The following is a 23,803-nucleotide window of genomic DNA, read 5'->3' on the forward strand; positions in this document are numbered from 1 at the left end:
TCAAGTGCTCTAAATGTGTGAAGTAGCGTTTTGAACAGAAAAGTACACAAAGTTTTTGGTAACTGTAGAATCTATGGATGAGATATGTGTGTGCGTGCCAGGAAAGGATGGAGTAGGTCAGTCTGAGCAGCAAAATTTAGTTGTGTTTGGATATCTGGGTATTATCGAAAGTCAGGGGAAGGGATATGAGATATTTCTTGCAAGAGATCAGATGGGATTCAATTTTGATGACATCAAAGTGTACAAGGTTATATCCTTATCCAGTGAAATACAGCCAGGAGATTTGAGTTCAGGACATTGGTCGTGTTGGATTTTGAGTTCTAACAACTGGGCACTCTTTTTTTTTTTTTCCTTACATAGTTTGGAAACCCTGTTCTAGAGACCAAACTTGGAACATTTTCAAGCCACTTCAGGCCTATAAGCAAAGCAGCAGTCTCACACCAGGCAGGAAAATTCATCTCCTGCCTAAAGACAATCGCAAACATCTATGCTCCTGGTGAGATTTGAACTCGAAGCTTTTTTTTTCCCTTGAGAGAGAGCTTGACTAACCATGCCAGCATACAGAATCCTCTCACAGCCATTTGATTTTATAACAGTGAATAGATGAAATTGTTTTAACTATTTGTATGCTTATTTAGTAAAATTATGTATACAGAGTGGTTAAAAAAAGATACTTTTATCAAATATTTTTTAAGCATCCCAAAATATTTAAATTTCAGTTAAAATTCAGGGTTATACCAGAATTCTCAATAAAAGAAAACAAAAACATTTCTTCTGTATTTTTCTTATTCATTTTACTCAAAGTATGCAGTCTTCTTTGGAAGTGCATAAGGGACCAGTTTCGTTGACATTGAATATTTTTTCATTTAGGAGGGTGAATGAAATTGACATTGAATATTGCTGATCGTCATAATCACCCTCCTGAATTATCCTTTACAATTCTTCACAAAACTTGGCCACAGAATCTTTATCAGCACTAGCAGATTCACCAGTTATTCTTACGTTATGCAGTCCAGTTCAATTTTTAAAACGGTCAAACCATCCTAAACTCACAATAAAGCTTTCACATTCCTCTTGAAATTTGGTCTCTTTCAATGAGGTAAAAATATTGAGAGCCTGAATATTGCCTGTACTAAGAGGTATTCTTTTTTGGTTATAATCCTCAATCCAGAGGATGATAAAAGACACTCTATTCTATCTCAATCAGTAAATGGCTTCTATTTTGGGTGATCTGCACACTTAAAGAAGAGGTAGCAACTTTTCCTAGTTCTTTGTATTCTTTGCTCTTATTTAATATAATCCAAACTGTAGACTCACTGTATCCCAGGTCTTGCACAATCATTGTATTACTAACGCTACTTTCATGTCTTTTAATGACTTCCAGCTTTTCTGCTCGATGCAGATTGGTGACAAAGAATTTTGTGTAACGTAAAAAAATCGCATTAACTGATTAATCACTCACACAAAGCGGGAAATGGTATACTGTTTCACTCAATTGCGCTAACTGATTATTGCACATATCGAATTCGCATTAAGTGGGCTTTTCCTGTATAGAAAAACTTGAATTTTCAGCACATATTTTAATACACAGAATGTTAAGAAACTAATGCTCTCTCTCTCTCTCTCTCACTCTTTGTTGGAATTAGTCCTGAAAAAATTTCAGTAAAAAGACAAATGTCTACTTAGAAAAATATCTTCAATATTCACTTTTTTCAGAATGCTATTTCCACACAAAAAGAAAACATTTCAGTGAAATGACAAATGATGACTTAGACAACTATCTTCAATATGAAATTTTAGTCTTACATACACATTATATGGTCTTATCTAGAAAACTCTAAATACAGTTGCTCCTCAATGCATGACCATTTGTACTTATATATCCATCCCATTAACAGGTTCACCAAATATTACCTTACTTCTGCAACCCAAGGACAAGGGCAGAGGTTCCCAACCTTTTTGTTTCCTAGAGCACATTCTAAAGTACCGATAGGGCGACGGGCACCATCTATTTTTTCAAGCAAATTTTTTGAATTCTTTTGTTAAATGAATACATACAAAGTTTACATTATAATCAAATGTTTTATTACTTAAAAGTTTACATTATATAAAAATTTAAATATATATATATATATATATGTATGTTAGTGTGATCTTTGGCATTGAATTTCATTGGCCAGTGCTTCATAATTATGAGAATATGATGATATTCCAGTTCTTAAACTGGAATGAACAACTTCAAATGCGCGTCTACTTTACATTGTATGCGTTTAATACTTGTCATGTGTCATTAACGCATGCGTCATATAGCATGCCATGAATTGTTGCGTGATTATTTCAAACTATGCAGCACACGGTTGAACAGCGGCGGGCACACACAAACTGGTCAACGGGCGTCATGGTGCCTGCGGGCATAGGGTTGGGAACCCCTGGACTAGGGTATTTATTGCTTCCTTCAAGATACTCTATTTAAGAATTACTTTTTTTTCCAGACTATTGCAGATAATGAAGGATGTATTTCTTAGCATAAGGTTCTAGGAAATGTACTATTCCTCAGACTTCAATAAGTCTGAGGAATAGTAAATTTGCAACTTCCATCCAGCTATAGAAATAGTACATTCACAAATTCCATCCAGCTAGAGCAGAATTGCTGTTATCTTTTAGAATAATTTTTCCAATAGACATAGACTGAAACTAAAAAGTTTATTGGATAAATTTTGGCAACTAGTTTAAATATCAAATATTAAATTTCAAGTTTGATCCAGGCAGAGTGCAATTATTAGTTTGTGTACTTGATCAGCAAAGTATTGCAGAATTTGTCCCTGTAAATGATCCAATTAAATTGAAATCTGAAATGATTCAGTCAATTTTTGTGTGGATCTTATATACTACTTTGAGTAAAATCTAAACCAACCAGAACCCAGGAATTTGTGTGTGTGTGTGTGTGTGTGTGTGTGTGTGTGTGTGTGTGTGTGTGTGTGTGTGTGTGTGTGTGTGTGTGTGTGTGTGTGTGTGTGGACTTTTTATTGAATATTATTTACAACAAATTAAGATACATTACAAATGAGAACAGCTTAAATTTAATAGGTAAATTATACAGGGAACTATGGTGACTGAAGAAGGGGACAAAAAAGAAGGTGTTCCATGGACTGGGTTGCCCCATTTGATGAGGTTTTGTTTGCAGCATCTTATCATTTGTAGTCTGTTGAGGCCTTTCCGAGCATTCCAGTCCAAGTGGGTGCCACGTGGAAGATGTTCAGCTGTTAGAATACCAGTATTACTCTCAGGGTATTGTGCAAACTACTGTTAAAGTCTTGTCTCTGGAGGGTTTTTTTTTAGGTGGTTCAACAGTTGCTAGAAAGCTATGTCGGGATCTTAGTCTTTGGGGCACTGTAGTTTGGCCAAATAGTGAGTGGCACTCATCATTCATTTGTCTGCTCCTCAGCTGAGAATGCCGATCTTCGAATTGAAGGGAGTGCAGCAATACTCATCAAAATATACACGTCTCTCAATGCTGTTGGTTTTCAGGCATGCAGGCATATTCAGCAGATGAATAGCAAAGGGCCAAGGCAGAAGATCTCAGTATGCTAGTCCCCCCCCATTTGGAGGAAGTAAGCTTTCTTAGAAAAAAATAAAGGCAAAAGTTAATGCAAGAAAAATTTTCTATGTGTGTTTTATATGAAAGAATGCGATCGAGAGTCACACCAAGGTAGACTGGATTCCACGAATGTTCCGTATAAGAGCCTTCCCAAGAAATCCATAGCTTCTTGTTGGCTTCCATATTGTTATGATGGAAAAAGCCAGTCTGGGATTTCAAGCAGTTTGGTTTTAATTGATTATTGCTATCATATGTGAACTCTATGAGAAAAGGATATGTGTAGAACTACAAGGGGGTGATTATGAAGAGCTCAGGTGACAGCGTGTAGGTGTAGCATGGAATGAGGAGTTAGCTGGAAAAGAGATCAATGCATCTTAGGGGATTTTCAAACACTATCTAGTAGATGCAATGTCTAAATGTATTCCAAGGTTGAGAAGGTTAAATAAAGTAGGTGTGAGATGGACGAATAAAAAGATTAAGCATGTGATACAGAGAAAAGGGCATTATGGAGGCAGCATAAGAGAAGTGGAAATAACCTCAATTCCATGAGGTTTACAAAGACCAGGCAAGGCAGGTGACTTGGTTGGTGAGGGTAGCTAAAGTGAGGTATGAACAGCAGTTAGCTAATGAAGCCAAAAAGAATCCTAAGGATTCTTTAGATATTATTATTATTATGTGTGACACCTCCAGGGAGTCCAAATACTCATCGAGGGAGAATGTGCCAACACCATCGAATGATTGGACCCCTTCTAACTACTAACGGTGCTCAAACCTGCTTAACTTTTTGTGAGCCATTAGTAGCAGGGGCTCTACCAATCGATCAACCTTTGCTGGCAATGTAGCCAGCAAAAGAAAGAATGATTATGGAAGGATGACATTCATTAGAGAAAATGGTATAAAGACAGCTGTTGCAGAATGTGTGGTGGAGATACTAAATGAGCAGTTCATAAAGGTCTTTCAATCTTGTCAATGTGACTTCATGGAGAGATTGAGAGCAATTGATGATGATGGGAAGGAGAGACTGACTGTAAGTGAGCAAGAGGTGTATGGGGAGTTGAGTAAACTAGATGTTAATAAGGCTGTGGGACTTGATAATATATCACCACATATTCTGAAGGAATGTGCCAGGGAGTTGACACCTGTCTTGACATATTTTTTTAATACGAATTTAGCACTTGGTCAAGTTCCTAAGGAGTGGAAGGAGGGCAAGATTGTGCCACTTCTTAAAGGAGGTGATCAAACTCAAGCATCAAACTATAGGCCTATCTGTGTGTCAGGTGTTGTGGTTAAGTTGTTGGAGAAGCTTGTGAGAACTAGGATCCAGAATTGGGTTGCCAACAATGGTATTATCTTTGATGGACAGCATGATTTCTAAAGGGAGGTCATGTTTTAGTAATCTATTTACTTATTACAATAAAGTGACTGTTTCCTTGGACAGAGGAGAGGGATACACAGTAATATACTTGGATTTCACAAAGGCTTTTGATAGATTACCTCATGATAAGTTGACAGTCAAACTAGAGCAGATGAGGTTGGATGTTAGATTAGTGCATTGGATTAGAGATTGGCTATCTGATAGGTATCAACAAGTTGTGTATGGGGGTGGGGGGCAATATCCAGGAAAAGGAAAGTCACTAGTGGTGTGCCTTAGGGTTCTGTTTTAGAGCCATTACTGTTTACTTGTATATTAATGATACTGGTGGGAATTTGGATGGAGATGTTCGGTTGTTTGTGGATGATGCAAAGTTGGAATGAACCATGAAGAGTAGGGAAGATGTTGTCACCTTACAAAAAGACTTGAATAAATTGAGTGATTGGGCATGGAAATGGGGATGTCAGTTCAATGTTGCAAAATGTAAGGTTTTAAAATTTGGAAAACAAAGATAGGATGCAGAATTTATGCTTGATGAGAATATATTGTTGGAGGTGGAGGAAATAAGAGATCTTGCGGTGATAGTGGATAAGGATCTGAAATTTAGGGGACACATAACCAAATTTGTGAAGACAACACAAAGGCTTCTGGGAATGATGCGGAGGACACTGACTTGTAGAAGTAGGGAGATTCTTGTTCTGTAGTATAAAGTTTTGATTAGGTCACACATGGACTATTGTGCCCATATTTGGTCACCTGGTTTTCAGAAGGACAAAGAGATGTTGAAAAGGGTCCAAAGGCAACTGACTAAGGTAGTTTCTAACCAATGGAATGTCAAGTATGAGTAAAGATTGAGAAGATGTAATTTGCAGAGTCTGGTAGACAGGAGGATCAATGCTGGAGAAGTTCTACAGAAAAAAGTGGGAGATCGGGGGAGAACCAGAGGTCATCCCTGAAAACTGTATAAAGAGGGTGTGAGTGGGGGAGTGAGAAGCAGGTATTTTTCATGCAGAGTTGAAAATGATTGGAATGCCTTGCCTGAGAGTGTGGTGTCTGTAAGGAGTTTGAGTGTGTTTAAGACACGGTATGATGAGCTGTGTGTGTGTGATAAAAGGACCTCCCAGATGAGTCTTTGACTTCATGAGGTCTTGGGGTAATAATAATAATAACATGAAGTTAGACTATTTAAAGCAAGTGATAGAGTAGTTTCAACAAACACTTGAAATTATTTGATTGAGTAGCTATGGCAAAGTCATCAGCATAGATAAAATTTCTAGTTCTTGGAAAGAAGGGGGAGATCATTTATGTAGATGTTGAAAAGTAATGATAACACACTTCCCTGGGGGGAGGCCATGTTTTTTTGGAGATGACAACAGCTCTTCTTACCCCCCCCCCACTAGGGGGGGAAGAGCTGCTGTCATCTGCAAAAAACATCCAAAAAAACATCCACAAAAAAAGCATCTGTTTTCCAAGAGTGATTGGATCAAAAAGGACAAGGTGATAAGTCTCTAGTTATTCCATATATTTCATTTCTGAGTGCAAGATGGTTTATGGTATTGACTGCAGTCAGATCTAAAAAGACTGCTCGTGTGGCTAATTTTTGATCATAACCATTTTCTATGTGAGGTTGAGAATTTGTGATGTACAGGATTTGCCTGGTCTAAAACCAGCCTGCTCAGCAATAAGATGGGGGTTTGATTAGGGGTTCTATCCTATTCAAAATTAATCATTCATAGAGTTTGAAGAGGTTACTGAGTATTGATACAGGTCTGTAATTTTTTGCTTCGGTTGGAGTTTTCCCTGGTTTCAGAAAGACCACTACTTTAGCATGTCTCCAAATAGTTGGTATCCTTAGAGTTCTGAGGCACATGTTGTATAGGTTTAATAACCACTCTTTAGTCCTGGATCCAAAATGTTTAATTTTTTTCATTATAAATATCATTACAATTTTTAGCTCCTGGAAAGAAGGGGAGATCACTGACGTAGAAAATCACGGCCTGCAGATTTTCTAGATTTTAATAGATTTATTGCAGCACTGAGTTCAGTGATCGTGAAATCTGAGTTAATCATATTTTGTTCCTCACCTCACAAATATCTTAATTTTTTGGGTGCTTTTTAGAGAATTTTCCATTCAGCAGCAGCTGGTGAGCAATTAGATTAGTTATAGATACTCATTTGGCTTAGTGAAATCCTTACTAATTCTGTTGATAAAGTTCCATGCCTTTCTGCTACTATGAGTCATGTCAAACGCTTCTCTTTCTTTTTCCCATGAGGAACACCTTTCCTCTGCCATCTTTGAGCATAATTTTTCTTCTGCATGGATAGTCTCCTCTGAGAAGGGGTTGGTGTTGTAAAGTTGTAATTAGCATACTGGGCTTGTATATCATTGGAAAGGACTGAATGTAGTTTGTGCAGGATCCTTGGAGAATGTGTTTGGTGGAGAATTTCTTCAGTATTTTTATGAATTGAGGATACTCTTGAAGATTTGGAGGGACTGGCTCTCCAAATTGGCCTTTTGAATATTGTAATCTCATAATGAGAGGTTGTGCAACCTATTATGACCACAAATGGACAGAAATTTGAGAAGAAAGAAGAAACTTATTAACACTGGATTTGAAGGTCTGTTGATTGTCCTCTTTAGGAAATACATAAGAAGGAAGAATTAAAAAAAGACAGCAGTAGAAAGAATATACGAAGAGAAAGAAAAATGTATTCTGTAAGTTGGACTAGACACAGTGTTGAATAGATGCATGTGTTTTAACAGATTAGAAGAGAAATGGTATTATCAGTAACAGTTGTAGCAAATGGTAACCATGGAAGTATTTACAGAAAATATATACTGAAGAAAGAAACTGGATGCCTGTGTGAAAGAGTGAAATGGCGAATGATTAATGGTAATTAATAATTCGCCATTTGTAATTTGTGTAAAGTTAAAAATGGTCAGAAGTAAATAACACATTGAAAGTAAAGTAAGAAAGTAATACTTTTGATGTATGGAAGCTTGTTCTCAATCAGAGAAGCTCATCTTTTCTAGAGAACTGCTGTCAGAAGTAAAACTAGATGAAGTTTTTTTTTTTTTTTTTTTTTTTTTTTTTTTTTTTTTTTTTGTGAGAAATAAAAGGACTGAAATTTACACAGTCATCAGTAATCCCATTGAAAAATGGATTTTGAAGGATTGAAAAATGGATTTTGAAGGAAAATAGCATCTGTGGTTCTAGAAGTTGATGTTTGGGAAATTTTGGTAATTTATAAAAGTTTGTCAAATGAAAAAGAGGAAGTGCAGTGCACTCATCAGAAAACTGCATTAAATTTGCAGTTAATTGAAGAATGATATTGATATATAGAAAGACAAGAGTAGTCTTATGACTACTCTTATGTTCTGAATGAACAGTCTTATGAAATCTCACCTTTAGTTGCAAAGTTTGAGAATATACACCCACCATCACATATAATTTGTGGCCACAAAGAAAGCTGGCAACCCAATTGCAGAAGTCAGAAGATAGACCATATAATGGGAGCTTATTTTAGTTGTGGTATCCAGAGCTGTTAACTGGCCTTCCAATGAAGATGGATGTAAGAATTTGGTTGCTGCAGACTAATCAGACTTCACAGAAATTCTTTATACTCAGTACCGTAGTAGACTGAATATCAGTTCCATCAGTGGTTAAATTTGTTGCAATTTAGCTATAGACACTGTATAGTGAAAATAGATTGCAATTATAGACAGATAAGGCAAATGACTAGTTCTTTATGTCCATGGACAGACAGACAGACAAATCTAATAGATGCTCACACATTTTGAGAAACCATAATAATAAGAAAAATGTAATAATGATGTGGTACAGATTTTTTCTTTTTTTACTTTCTGATACAACAAAATTAAAAAAAAATTGAAGCAGTGGAAATCGAGGAGTAGATCCAGGTGAAAGGAAATTATCCTCTTCTCTAATTACTACATTAAATTCACAAAATATTTGTGTTTATATGCTTTTGGTACAGGCAGTATATAAAAAGCACTTCAAATTTCAATGAACAATGGAGTAAGAAGCAGGCTCTTTGCATGGAGAATGGCTGTTGAGTGCAAATGTGTTCCCTGAGTGTATTGAGAATACAAACATATTGAATGAGTTTAAGGGCATGGTTTGATGAGCATTAGGTGAGTTAGTGTTAACTCCTGTAATGAGTATTTGACTTCATGAAGGTCTGATGTTTAATGATAATAATTGTGTATAGTTGGAAGTTATTTATAATTTCATTGTTTTGTACATTTACGACTGTTTTAAAATATTTTCCAGGCTGCCGCCGTGTCCTATTTATTTTTTTAAATCACTTAATAAAATTAATTTTAAAGTCACTTATAACATGATTTTTCTTGAATTTCTCATTAACAGCTTTGCATTTTCACCACTCTTTTTCATTGAGGGCTTTGACAGCAGTTCATTTGCTCTCTTTTCAAATTTGTGGAGCTACAAATTCAACAACTGACTTTAGCAAACACCAATATAACAAACTCATTCACCATAAAAAATTAATTAATTAAAAAAAAATATATATATATATATATATATATATATATATATCCAAAAGTCTCAATCAAAATCTCTTTTGGGCACAATGCAGTTCCAAAAAAAATTTACTGTAGCTGACTATCCACTACAAATAATTATTTCTGAGGATCCTACAAGTTTGCTATAGGAAAAACAGACTACAGTATAAAACATCTTAAATTTTTATGAAGTGATTGAGTTACTCAGTCACTTCTGTTTCAGTTATGATTGAATTACTGTAAAATCAATCTTAACATTATTTATATAATTATTCATTTAATTTCAAATACTATCGAACAGTTGCAAAGATCATCGTGACTATGACCAACTATAGAACCTGCCATGTCAGGGATGGATAACTGGCATCAAGCTCATAGTTGTTTTATAGTATCAAGGTGGATAATATATGCAGGCACACACTGTAATATACCTAGTCTAGCCATAAATACTGCTAAATTATGCAATCGGAAATGCCTTTGAAGGATCAAAAAATAATATCTGACAATATTGCTGGCCTGGTTGGCTGAGCGGTTAGCATATCTGCTCTCCAGCCAAAAGGCTGTGGGTTAGAATTTCGCCGTGGGCTTGGATGTCTGTGGAAATACTATTGGTGGTGGGTGGTAGATGGCACTGATGTAGTTGCAGTTTGTTGGTGGATTGAGTGGTGAAGACAGAATTGTAGAGTAGGTATTCTCCTTGATGAGTCCTTGGACTCCCTGGAGGTGTCACATACTAATAATAATAATATAGCAGTAGTTAGTATTCAATACACATACTAGGCAAAAAATACATGGAACATAACAAAATAATCTGTCACAATTTCTTAGACCTTCAAAAAGCTTTTGACTCAATATACCACGAGGCATTATGGAAAATTTTAGAACATTATGGTATTGATAACAAAATCATTAGGATTATTAAATCTCTTTATTCCTCATCCGATATGAGAATTGAAATTAAAAATTACAGCAGTGAACCGTTCCGGGCAGAACAGGGGGGGGGGGAAGAAAGGGATGCATCTTGTCCCCTCTTCTTTTTAATTCTTTTCTGGAATATGTCATAGATGAAGCTCTTTATGAATATGACACTGGAATAGTAGTTGGCAGACTAAGAATAAATAACTTACGTTTCGCTGACGATATCGATCTTCTGGCAGAGAGTGAAGAAGAATTACAAGAGATAACCAGCCGTGTTTTCGGAACATTAAAAAAATATGGATTATACATAAACCTACAAAAAACAAAAACAATGATAACCTCAAAATCAGACATTGAATTCTTAAAGATGCAAATTGAGAATGTAAAGAAGTTCACTTATCTAGGAAGCACGTTGAGTCAAGATGGTCATTCAAAAACCAACATTAAATACCGAATTGCTAAGGCAACCATGGCCCTACAGAAGTTAAAACCATTGTGGGGAGATAACAGAATAGCAATCACAACCAGACTAAGACTAACTGATACCTTGGTGAATTCTGTCCTTTTGTATGGTTGTGAGGCCTGGACTTTATTGAAGGAAGATGAGAGGAGACTCCTGTCTTTCGAAATGAAAACTTACAGAAGACTTTTGAGAATTCCCTATACCGCTCACGAAACCAATGAAAATGTCTGAAAACTGATTGCCTCAATAGGTGGGAGAAAAAGGGAAAATATTCTGACAGTTATCAGAAGAAGACAGATGAAATGGTTCGGACATGTGGAGAAGGCTAATGGCATTCCAAAGCAAACCCTAGAAGGAATCGTTCTGGGATCAAGGGTTAGGGGCCGATCCCGATTAAAATGGACAAATTCCTCCCTTTCTCAACTGACATCAAGAACAAGAGACCGAGACGACTGGAGGAGGCTAGCAAAGAGTTTCACCTACCAGCCATGAATGACCCAACGGTTCATTTAGGACTATGGGAGAAAAAGAAGTATTCAAAATGCGCCCCCCCCTTTGTCTTCACGCATGCTTGAAGTCTGTGAGTCCACATATTGATGCCAGCATGCACAACATCCAAGAGAAATGCTGCTACTGCTGTTAGCTCCAAATCTGCTTTCGAGCTGGTGATGCTGGGGGTGTTGTTTCTTGCAGGATAATCTCTCTCTCTCTCAAACTCCGACCACAATTTGAAGTCCAACAGATTTGGATTGGGACTACCAGACAATCAGATGGCAATATGTGGTCAGGCATCGTGTCACTTATTTTCATCATCTACACCGACACCATCTACCGTCTATCATTACCACCAGTATTTTCACAGAAAGTCACAAACATCCATGCCCATGACAGGATTCGAACCTGCAGCCTTTTGGCTTGAAAGCGGATATGCTAACCACTTGGCCAACCAGACCAGCACAGATGATGCTCCAAATAAATCCAGTAAAAGTCTGTTTTGTTTGTTTGTTTTTAAATATCATTTCCACACACAAAAGTATATAGCAAATGAATGCAGTGCATGAGCTGTAGCCAAAGGCAAAGTAATCTCTTGATATTCATTCTGAAGAGCTGGAGGTTGTAGTCCTTGGGACATAGTTTACAGGAAAGGCTGTTTCATAGAACTGAAATTGATCAAATGAAAGTCGAATGGCAGTAGTAGTAGTAGTAGGTTCAAAGTCTCAGCAGTTCAACTGTAAAATGATGCTGGGAAGCAGCGCTGCTTAAGTTATTGTAGGCTTAGAACAAATGGGGTCATGATAGATACCAGTCCTGCTGAACTGTGCCTATAGAAATATCTGTAGAAGAGATAATGTAGAAAATGACAAACTATGAGACAGTGGCTGAGAAGTCTGTAAGAGAAGGGTTGTCACACAAATAGCCCTTCTCTTAACAGAATCTAGAATTTTTAGAAAGGATTTTAGGTGCACTACCCCAAATGTGAGAGCATTATTCTATGGTTAAGGATTTATACACGGTAATATGAGAAGTAATGTCTTGAGTGAAAAAGAATGCCAAGTTTTTTGCATTCTTTTGAAGCAAAAGAAGTGACATGATTATGCTAGGAGTGAGTCAATATAAGAAAAGAGATCTGGTCTCGAGAGTTAATTTGAGCATTATTGAAGGCAAGGGGGGAGAAGATTTTTTTTTTTTTTTGGCAAGAAAAAGACCAAATTGCATTCTGAAAGCATCAAAGGCAACGAGAATGCCACTGCTACATTGAAGGATGGCATGGAGATCAGTGTTTAGAGCATTTATTGTAGATGATCTTGAAGCAATACTGTTTCAGCACTGCAAGGTTTTTCATATGAGCAGGCTGATGAAAGAGTGCTTTCATCAGCAAACTGAATGAAATATGAGATCAGCGCAATCTGAGGTGAAGACATGCTTCATCATTACATACATTATACAACTCAAAAGACAACAATCTGCTAAGAAATGCTCAATGCCAAACCCTAACAAATGTCTCTGAAATCCAGTGCAGCAGCACAAGTTTTTCCAACCCTTTCCATGCTATGAAATCCATACTGGTGGTCACTGATTGGCTGATAGTTTTCCAGGTGTTGAAGTTCAATGTTGATGAAGTTCTCTATTATTTTAGACAACAATGAGGTGAAAGCAATGTCAATATTTTGATGTTAGAGATGTAACACCCCCCCCCTCCACACACACACACCTATTTTTTTTTTTTTTGTATACTGGCTTGGTTCCATACTGCAGGCAGATGATAAAGAACAGGTGTTAGTTCAGGAGTACATTTCTTGACCACAACTGGTAGGATACTATCAGGACTAGAAGACTTTTTAGTATCCAGGATATTCAAAAAGTCTTCTGATGTCTTTCTGGCATATGGCTGCAGGAACCATGCGATGCAATATTCCAGGTAAAGAAGGAGGTGATGTGCCTTGATCATTTTATGCAGGAGATCACTGAGAAGAATGATGTTAGGAGATCAGTTAAATCTTTAGGTTGAGAAGCAGGAGCACAGAAGGACAGAAGTTGTGCTCAAAAGCTTCTCTGAAGGAATCAGAAGGCACAATGGTTCCTTCAGAGAAACCAATGGTGAAGGCAACAAGATTTCTACATGTAGTCCTTTCAAAGTCAAAACTTAGCCCTGTTAATGACAATTTTGCAAACATTGTGGGCTGTGGGTTTCAGTGTACACTGTGCAATGAAGATGGAGATTTTCTCTCAAGTCACTTAAGTAAAGCTTTATGACTGCCCTGGCACACTTTTGGAAAAACTGCAGCCTGGACACAGAGTAGAATTTTTGAACAGAGAAAGGAATGAAGGCCATTATAACAACATAGATAACTTCTAGAACAAAATTGCAACATGTGTCTGGAGAATGTAAACAGCAGTCTGACTTTGGAAAAGAGTAATAAAGCCTGAGAGATTTTGCCACTTGGCATTGATGAACATAAGGTTGTGAATGGCATAGGGCAGTGGTGTTCAACCATTTTTACTGCGCGAGCTACTTTTCTATAAAAAGTTATTCGGCGATCTACTCTCTTATATATGTTATTCGGCTTATATAGAACGTGATCTTATATAGATCACGTTCCCCCAACCTGATATCTGATTAAGCACAAATAAACAACTAAAAAAAATACACAAACTAAAACCTTGATTTGTGTATTTAAAAATTTATTTATCACTTTTAATTATTTTAATACAACAAAAAAAATATATATATATTGGAATAAAATATTTATTTCTCTATTTTGGAAAACCAAAGTTAGAAAAAACAACAGATTGATTGCAAACTTGCAAGTTACAGGAAATGCTGGCTGATAAAAAAAAAAAAAAGGTAATGTGAAATTTGGAATTGTTTGGACCTCACAATATTTTCATAGTCAAGTTGATATGAAGAAGTGGCCAATCGCAGACAATCATCCAAATGATCATTTGTAATTTGGTTTCTTAATTGATTTTTTATGGAATTTTCATATATGAAAAAGCGGATTCTGACAAGTATGTCGATCCGAAACACAACAGAATTTTTTGTGCAATATCAGACATCTATATCAAACAGCTCACTAATTTTATTTGAAATTTCTGTGATGTTCAAGTTTTCTTGAAATGGATTATTGATAAAAGATATGATCGTTTCAGTTTTATTAAAATCTTTAAATCTTGAATTTATTTCTTCCTTAACTAATTTCTATTTCACGAATAAATTCTTTTAAATCATAGCGAAGCATTTCTTGATTTTGTTCAAAAAATTTTAATAAATATGGGAGATGTCTAAATTTGCGGTCATTTATTGTTAGAAAGTTTTTATTGAACTTAACATGTCAATTAAATTTTTGTCTCTACCTTGTAACTCTAAATTTAAATTGCTTTTCTCTGGCAATTGGAACTCTTCCTTTTGGTAATTTGAAAACCTTGTCTGCAGCCCAGAAGTAGTCTCTCTCTAGCGACGTCTCGAACTGAGAAGCTCCTTTCTGGAAGCAGGAAACTCCCCTCTCAAGTAACGTGGATCCAGGCAGTCTCTTTGACTGTGACTCTGGACCGAGCAGCCTCCTCTCTGAGCAATTCTGAAACCGGGACCCCTTCTGCTTGCTTCAGTCCCTTTTTATTAGGCTGCCTCTGAGACCTCGCATAAAGTTTGGCAACCCCCAAAGAATCGGTATGAGTCTTTCATCTTAAGTTTCAAGTTCGGCATGCCTTTTGTTCTCCTCCGCTTTCTTTTGATTGTAAGTTGCCGGCCATTGGAAAGTTGTTTGAACTCTTTCTGACTGACTTCGGAGATGTTTACACTTAGAGCCTGCAAGCCTTTCTCATACACACAAGTTTCAATAACAATCTTTCTAATGCCACCATGTACAGCTTCGGCGACAAAAACATTGCATTTGTTTTTAACACTCTAACATATTCTTATTAAAGCAGTATATACAGTTAGCTTCAAAAGAGTTATTTACAAAAACATCTAATACAAACTATACCGAGACAAACAAAGTTTATTTTTTTACAATATTCACATGGGACTTAACCTAAGTAAAAAATCAATGTAATGTGCTTTGGAATATTTAATATTTAAGCTACAATCGAGTTTTTACACTTTGCTTATAATCGTATTCACTCGGCTCACTGTTTGACTTCCACTGATCCAAATTAATTCATTTACCCAGACTTATATGAAAATTGGTGATTTGACAATTTTAATGAAAAATAAATAAACAATAGCAATACACTTAAAGCAATTTAAAAATAATACAAAATAATGATAAATAAAATATTATGTTTTCAGTTTTAATTAAATTTGTAAGTAAGGAGGAATACATAAGAGATCGACCAAAAATCACTCCGCAATTGACGGGTTGAACACCCCTGGCATAGGGGAAGGGCATTCCACTAGAGATGAAACTTGGATGAGATTATTATCTGAATTATCAAGAGGAGTAGCCACCTGACCAGTGTACCTGGAAGAAGAACTGATTAATATAAGATTCAGAATGCTGGGTGAGTGAGGAGAATTAAGAGGAATTCTGGTGGAAATGAACAATTTGTTTTAGGTCATTGCTTAGAGCAAAATACCTCAACTTTGCTCCCAGACAAGAGAAGGTCTGAATAAAGTACCTTAACTGCCAGAAATCAAACTTTGAAAACAAGAACAAAGAGAAGTCTGAAGCTACAGAAGGTCTAAAAGGGAAGATTCAAGATTAGGCATACTATGGCAAGGAATAATGAACTGCACATAAATAGATATATATCACACTTAAATGAAAGAATAATATAGGGTGTACTTTGGACACCCTGTATTATTCTAAGATGGGTTGTGGTTGTACCGGAAGTAATTTGTGGTTCAGTCAGAAACAGGAGATCAGTTAAGGATGGGTGCTGGTGCACATTATTTAGGTTGGTGTTCATAGTGTGAATGTCAGTAAAATGAATGTGCAAGAAATTTTTTAGAAATTGTTTTGAGTTTTGTAAATTTTTAAGGGTATTTTTGGAGGAAGGTTTGTTTTATTTTAACTGCAGTAATATCATATTCCACCTAAACTTATCATGGCAATCAAGGCACCCTACCAGGGATATTAAGCCACGGTACTAATTAACAGAGACAAAACAAACAGTTTTCACATCACCACAGGAGTCCTACAGGGAGATACTCTGGCCCCATATCTCTTCATCATAGTGATTGACTATATTTTTAAATTAATGCAAGTTAAATCTGAAATCCTTATCAAAGACCCATATATACAGATGCACCTTGAAGACCTGAGCTTTGCAGATGATATAGTAAACATTGACGCCAACATTACAGATGCCCAAAACCACTTCAACAGCCTTAAGAGAACCGCAGAAATATTTGGACTAAAAATAAACTCCCAAAAAACAAAGATATTAAAACATCAGATAGATGGGTACATCTATATAAATCAAATGATCACCTTGAAGAAGTAGAGGACATTGTATACCTTGGATCACATATCTCAGATTCCTTAACAGACATTAAAACAAGAAAAAAGAAAGCACTGCAGTTCCACAGAAGTCTTAATAAAGTATGGAAGTCGAGCCTCATCTCAAAGGAGATGAAGATTCGTCTTTACAAATGCACCAGCCAGTCTATCTTTCTGTATAGCTCCCAGACCTGGAACATCTCAACAAAAGCAGCAACTAATATTACAAATAGCTTTGTAACTTGTCTAAGAAATATCCTGGATTACTCCTGGAAAGACCACATTCCCAACTCTACTATACTAGATGAAACCGAGCAAGATCCTCTAGTCAGCACTGTTCAAAGAAACCAAATAAAATGGCTCAGCCACCAACTCAGACATCCACACTCTGTACCCTTTGATGCTCTGGCCCTCTATGCCACTACAGATGGAAAAAGAAAAAGAGGCAGACCCCGAACTCCATATTGGAAATACATCAGCAATATTCTCCCCATTCCTCCCCCCCCCCCAACTCTCTGCATCAGAGATCTGTCAATTAGCATATGACAGAGAAGCCTGGTTTTCCTTCACGTCATAACAACCTCCAAGTCCTATCTTAGTGTACACAGATTACTTATTTGTTTTGATTGGTTTCCCTATTTATAATTGTAAAATTATAAAATTATAAATAAATGATGATGATGATGAATACTATATTTATTTGATGTCTATCATATTACAATTTCAAAGGTGAAGAGAAAAAACACAAGGGAAACCTATTGTGGGAGGAGATTCTCTTATGCATTATGCCGATACAGGCTGGGGAGGGGGGGGGTTGAGTCTTCATGCAATAAGGCCTCAAAAGTGCCCCTCACATGCCACTAAGCAGCGTCCCTCTAAGTACAATATGAGCAAAGATGAACACTGAGGTTATGTGCCAGCTAATCAGGAAGACTCCAAATGATGTTACTCTCAGGTTCAGTCCAATACACTACCTGACAGCCAAACTGCAGAACTGTTTTATTGCAAAGACAGGCAAACTAGTCTGGAAACATATGCGGTGACAGACTAGGTGCAGATAAAACAATTAAGAACTGCATATCATGAATTCTGATTTATGAGATTCTATTTACTTGGGTATTAAAGATAACTGGTGATAGCGCATAAAAGAAAATAATAAATTTATCATGATAATTAGAGCAGCAATCAATTATTAGGTATAGAAATCACTGATCCATGCTGAATGATTTTTTTTTTTTTTTTTGATAACTTGGCAATTTTCAACTGAACTTCAATCTTAAAGAGATACAAGAAATTTCTTAAAAAACAATTATTTCCCCTTGCAAAGAATATTATTAACGTGACATTATGGAAGTATATTCTTTGTGGACACTTACGTGAGCGAGTAGCAACTGCAAATGCTTCCATAATGTATGCAGACACTAAGGAGAGTTTTTGTTTAGTACCTCCAAGCAAAGAGACAAGGAGCGGAATCATTCCTTCTTTTCCAAGTATGGTTGCATTTACAGCTGAAAGTAATAATGAAATATTTTATTAAGTTGTAAATTCTAAAAAAAAAACAGTATTAAGAGTTAAATATCAATATTATATTTTAATACTAATTGTATATATTAAAATTATTATTATTGCAAGAGTACTTCCATAGAGTGCAAAGAATGAGAGATCCAAACTATCCACACAACATCTATCATACCTCTCATTGAATTCATTAACAGACAAAGACTCACCACTGCTACTGGCAAATCCATTTCCATTTATTCACCACTCTCTAAGCAAAAAATCTCATCCTCTTACACTTGCCGACCACCTTCCAGGGATGACCATTAGTTCTGTCCCCTCTAACCAAGTGCTGAAATATTTCCTGTATATCAACCCTATAAAACCCTTTAAGTAACATTTCTATCATATCCCATCTTTTTCATCTATCAATCAACTTTTGCAACCCATAGACACTCACTATCCACATGGAAAGCATTCTACAGATCACTAACCACCATGGCAACTTGCTTCTGCACTACTTTCTCATCTCCAAAATACCCGGGTAACCAGACCTGAGCATAGTAATTCAGATGTGGCCATATCTTAGGTTTTATAAAGAACAATAATTCCTGTATCTCTGCTTATTATTGTTTTCTTCAAGAACTAAGTAATCTTGTAAGCTATTCTAGCTAAATTAGCAATATGTCCTCTAAACTTCAACTCTACATCTACTACTATTACTATTTCCAAATCCCTGGCTTCATCAATTTCATGGAGCAGCTTACAATCTATTTATTCCAAAATGCATAACTTTACATTTCTTTATATAAGACATTTATTATCTCATCATCACAATGCTAATTACAGGTATAGATCACATTAGTCTGTTCTGGTCTCATTATCCGTTCAATATCCTTTTTTTGTGAAGTCTACCCTGAATTCTCTTTCCAACTGGCTTATATCTCAGTATTTGTTTAGGATATCAGGTGTTGGCCATTAGGTTTACATGTTCTATCCATTTTTTTTTTTATAATTGTTTAGTTTTTCTTCTATTGATTTTGTTTTTAGTTCTTTTAAAATGTCTTCATTTGTTTTTTTGTTCTAATAATGTGTATTTTGCAGTTCTTCTCATAAATCTCATTTCACTTGTTTTTATTCTTTGTTTATCTTGTTTGTTTATTGCCCAAATTTCACTGCCATATAATAATGTGGTCACTGCTAAAGTATTATATATTTTCAAGCGTGTTTCTTTTTGGTACTATACTTGGATTGAGTGTTCTATTTAGTAGGCTTATAATATGTAACAATTTTTGAAGTTTTTAATTTTATGTCTTTTTCTCCTTCATATGATATTTCACATCCAAGATAACTGAAAGTATGTATCTGTTCTATTATTTTATTATTAACTATTTTACTTTTAACAGGAGTTTGTCCACAAAATGCCATTGTTTTAGCTTTATCCGTGATATTTTCATTCCAAGCTGTTCTACTATGATGCTTAAATTATATATTATTGCTCTTTGTAAATTGTCTTCCTTATCTGATATTATCACCTGATCTTCTGCAAATAATAGCATATTTATTTTTTTATTCTGGGAAATTTCTATACCTGGATTGTTTAAGGTGTTCCATCATCATCATCAACAAATTTCTGCCATGTACCCTCAAGGGGTGTACAGAATATGATAGTACCACATGAAAAAAATTACATCATTACTAACTTCCTATCTACAATTTTCCTCCAAATCAGTCTGTTACTTGTCAAGACTCCAACATTATCAGATCTTATATTTCTATCGTCTAAAGGCACTTTGTACCGTATCAATCCACCTATATCTTGGTCTTCCTCTGGGTCGTTTTCCTGCCAACCTGGCAGAGAACACTTGTTTTGCTAATCTTTCCTCTCCTATTCTATTTAAGTGACCATACCACCTGAGATTAGCTCTGCTAACGCATTCCTGGATGCTGACAATGTCAAGTTCTTTCCTAATATCCTCGTTTTTAATATGATATTGCCATTGATGCCATCTGTTCATGCCTCTAATCTTTCTCAGGAATCTCATATCTGCGGTCTCTAGTATTTGGTCAAGTGTTTTACTTCTGATCCAGCTCTCAGATCCATAAGTTAAAACTGGTTTGAACACTGTCTTGTATACAGCTAATTTAGTGTTCTGACCAATTTCTCTCTTATTCCATGAATTTATTCAATTGACTTCCCACCATACCAGCTTTGCTGATTCTGTTGTCTATTTCTATATTTAATTTACCATCTTCACTAAAAATCATGCCTAAGTAGCTGAAATGTTTTACATGTTCCACAGGTTCCCCGTTCAGAACTGTTGTTTTCAACAAGTCTACTTATTTCATTGTCTTTGTCTTTTTAACGCTGACCTTCATACCATATCTATTACAACAGTTATTCAATTTAGTCAGAGAATCTTGCAGACTTGTAGCGGATTTATTTAGAAGTATAACATCATCCGCATAAAGCAAAGAGCTGACATTAACATCTCCAATTTTGATATCATGTTTAATACCACTTTCTTTCATAATGTGATCCATATAGATAATGAATAACAGAGGAGATAATGTACATCCTTGTCTCACACCAGATTTAACATTAAACCATCTTCCTGTACTTCCTTCAATTATAACTGCTGACTTACAACTCAAATAAAGACTAAGTATTGCTTGATATAATGTCCCATTGACACCATATAACTGTAGTGTATTGAATAGCTTCTCTCTTGGCACCTTGTCATATGCCTTTACCAAATCGACAAAACTTAAATACAGATCTTTGTTATATTCCCATGCTTTCTTGACTATTTGTCGTAAAGTGAAGATCTGATCCTGACAGCCTCTATTTGGCCTGAATCCAGCTGGTTCTTCACCCAGCTTTTCTTCCACAATTCAACCATTTCTCAAGTATACTTGCATAGATCTTGCCAGGAACACTTAGTAGGGAAATACCTCTGTAATTCTCACATTCAGTTTTATTTCCCGTTTTATATATGGGTACTATGAGAGCTCTACTCCAATCATCGGGAATTCGTCCCTCTATCCAGGCTTTCTGAACAATGCAGTGCAGCCAATGTAAGACTTTTATACCACCATACTTCAGCATTTCTGGTCAAATATCATCTACTCCTGCTGCCTTTCCACATTTTAAGCCTTTGATGGCTTTTTCTACTTCAAGTATGGATATGTATTCCTGACTGCATGCCTGGTCAGTGTTTTTTACCACTGTGCTGTCATCACTGCTTGTTTCATTTAGCAGTTTTTCAAAGTAATTACTAAATACTTCAAGGATATCGTTTTCTTCCGTTTTCATGTCACCTTTATCATCTCTAACTCCTTTTACAGCACTTTTTCCTCCATTCAGAAGCTTCTTCAACAACCTCCAGAATATTTTGCCACCTTCTTGATATTTATTTTCTATATTCTTGCCAAAGTCCCCCCCATTACTTTTGTTTAGCTAGTTTTACACAGTGTTTAGCATTTTTGCAAAACACTGTGTAAAACTAGCTAAACAAAAGTCGTGGGAGGACTTTGGCAAGAATATAGAAAAATAAATCAAAAGTTTCTGGCAAATAAGTCAGCTTGTATTCTCTAAGAGCACAAGCTGATTTATTTGCCAGGAACTTTTGATATGCTTCTTCTTTTCCTTCACTTCCTGTTTAACTTCCTGTGTCCACCATGTAGTTCTGATTTTTCTATCCTTGCAGACAACCTCACCACATGCCTCGCTAGCTGAATCAATCAGGGCTTTCTTCAAGGCTTGCTACTGAATCTCCAAGATTTGATTCCTGTTCTCAAACTCTTTCATTTTTTCTTTAATAATCTTTGTGTATTTTAGTCTACAGTTCACATCTGAGAGCTGCTCAACTTTTATTCACTTTAAAACTTTCTTACATGGTATTCTTTTCAATATGAAATTCAATTTTATCCTGCTCAAGACTAAATAGTGATCACTTCCAATTTCAAATCCTCTGTACACTCTGGTGTCCTGCATTGGAGACAGAGGGCATCCCTGTCTTACTCCTTAGTTTCTAGATTGTTTTTCAGACATTTTTTCATTTATTTTTATTTCATTATCTTTGTAACCTATTATCTTTTGTCCACATTGTCAACCTACTTAAATCATTTTGCAAGCTTTCTACATCACCTTGATTAACTATTATCCTATCCAACTTTGCATCATCAGCAAACAACTGAATATCTCTCTTCAATAAACAAAATAAACAGCAGCGATCCAAGCAAAGTCCCTTGCTGCAACCACTATTCACCTGCTTTCTTCTAGATTCTACTTTTTGGTATCTGTCCATCACCCAGCCTTGTATCTAGTTTCATATCCATTGCCATTTGTTCCAGTTTGCATAACAGATTTCCATGTGGTATCCTGTCAAATGCCTTTGCAGAATCCAGCAGTACCATTCCCTTTATCCAACTCAGCTATCACTCTATTCTAAAAATTAAGTAAAGTGAAGTGAAATATTCACAAAGCCATACTGCCCCTCATAGAGTATCATATTCTTATCCACACATTCCTGAATTCTGGTTTGGAACAATTTTTTCAATACATTGACCACTCCTCCTGAGATACTGATTGGTCTATAATTGGCTACCACAAACTTAGATCTTCCTTTATGCAAAGGTATTTTACTTACTTCCATTCCCTTGGGACTTTGCAGAGCTGAGACTTAAACAGCCTAGTCAAAGGCAACACCAGTTCTCTTACACATTCTCGTAAAACATGAACTGACATCCCACCTAATCACACTGCTGTATTTGCATAAGTACCTCCAATTTATCAACCTCTGTTGTCACATCAGTCCCTGTAGCCTCTGCTACAACAATACTATTTCATCTGTCTTGTCTCTCTACCATCATCACTCATTAACGTTATCCTTATATAGTCATTCTTCCTCCTACTTGCTACATAACAAAAGATCTTCTTGAAATTTCCTTTGGCTTTCTTGGCTAATTTCTTCTCATAAGTTGATTTTGCCTTACTTATCAATCTGGCCACCTTTCTCTGATATTTGTACTGCTCGTCAGGTTGCTCATCAGCCTATCTCCTTAAATATCCTCCACAACATCTTCTTTCTCTGTAACTCATGTTAAATGATACTACTAATCCATTTTGCTCTTATCTGACTTACCCTCCTGACTTTGGGTATACAGTCTGGTACTGCTCCCTCCAGATACCCCTTGACCTATCCTCCTCATACACTAAGTATCCTTCTCTTGCATGCTTTTATGTCATGGCACTTCAACCTACCTCCCTCCTAAGCTTGTCATAATCACCTACCTTGTAGTTCCACATATACCACTTCTTAACTGAAAATTCCATGTTTCACTACCTCCCAAGTCAAGACCACATAATCTCTCTTTCTCCCCCCCCCCTCCCAAATGGAGACGATGTAGCCACCTTAGTTATGGATAGGTCTTCTGCCTGAAGTCTCCATCGCATGCTGCTTCA

At 36.2% G+C, this 23,803-nt stretch overlaps 1 protein-coding gene across 1 annotated transcript in view; it reads right to left on the bottom strand.

Moving 5' to 3' along the window:
- The window catches only part of LOC150098111 (cytosolic carboxypeptidase 1-like), a 551,906-nt gene that overhangs the window by 321,051 nt on the left and 207,052 nt on the right, over nt 1-23,803 (bottom strand). Inside the window, exon 8 of the mRNA XM_090406686.1 lies at nt 18,216-18,347. Coding sequence (XP_090262812.1) covers nt 18,216-18,347 — 132 coding nt within the window. The remainder of the gene's footprint in view (nt 1-18,215; nt 18,348-23,803) is intronic.

Source organism: Typopeltis vanoorti, chromosome 16, assembly GCF_054136105.1.
Source record: "Typopeltis vanoorti isolate ZY-2024b chromosome 16, IOZ_Tvanoo_1.0, whole genome shotgun sequence".
NCBI lineage: Eukaryota > Metazoa > Arthropoda > Arachnida > Uropygi > Thelyphonidae > Typopeltis > Typopeltis vanoorti.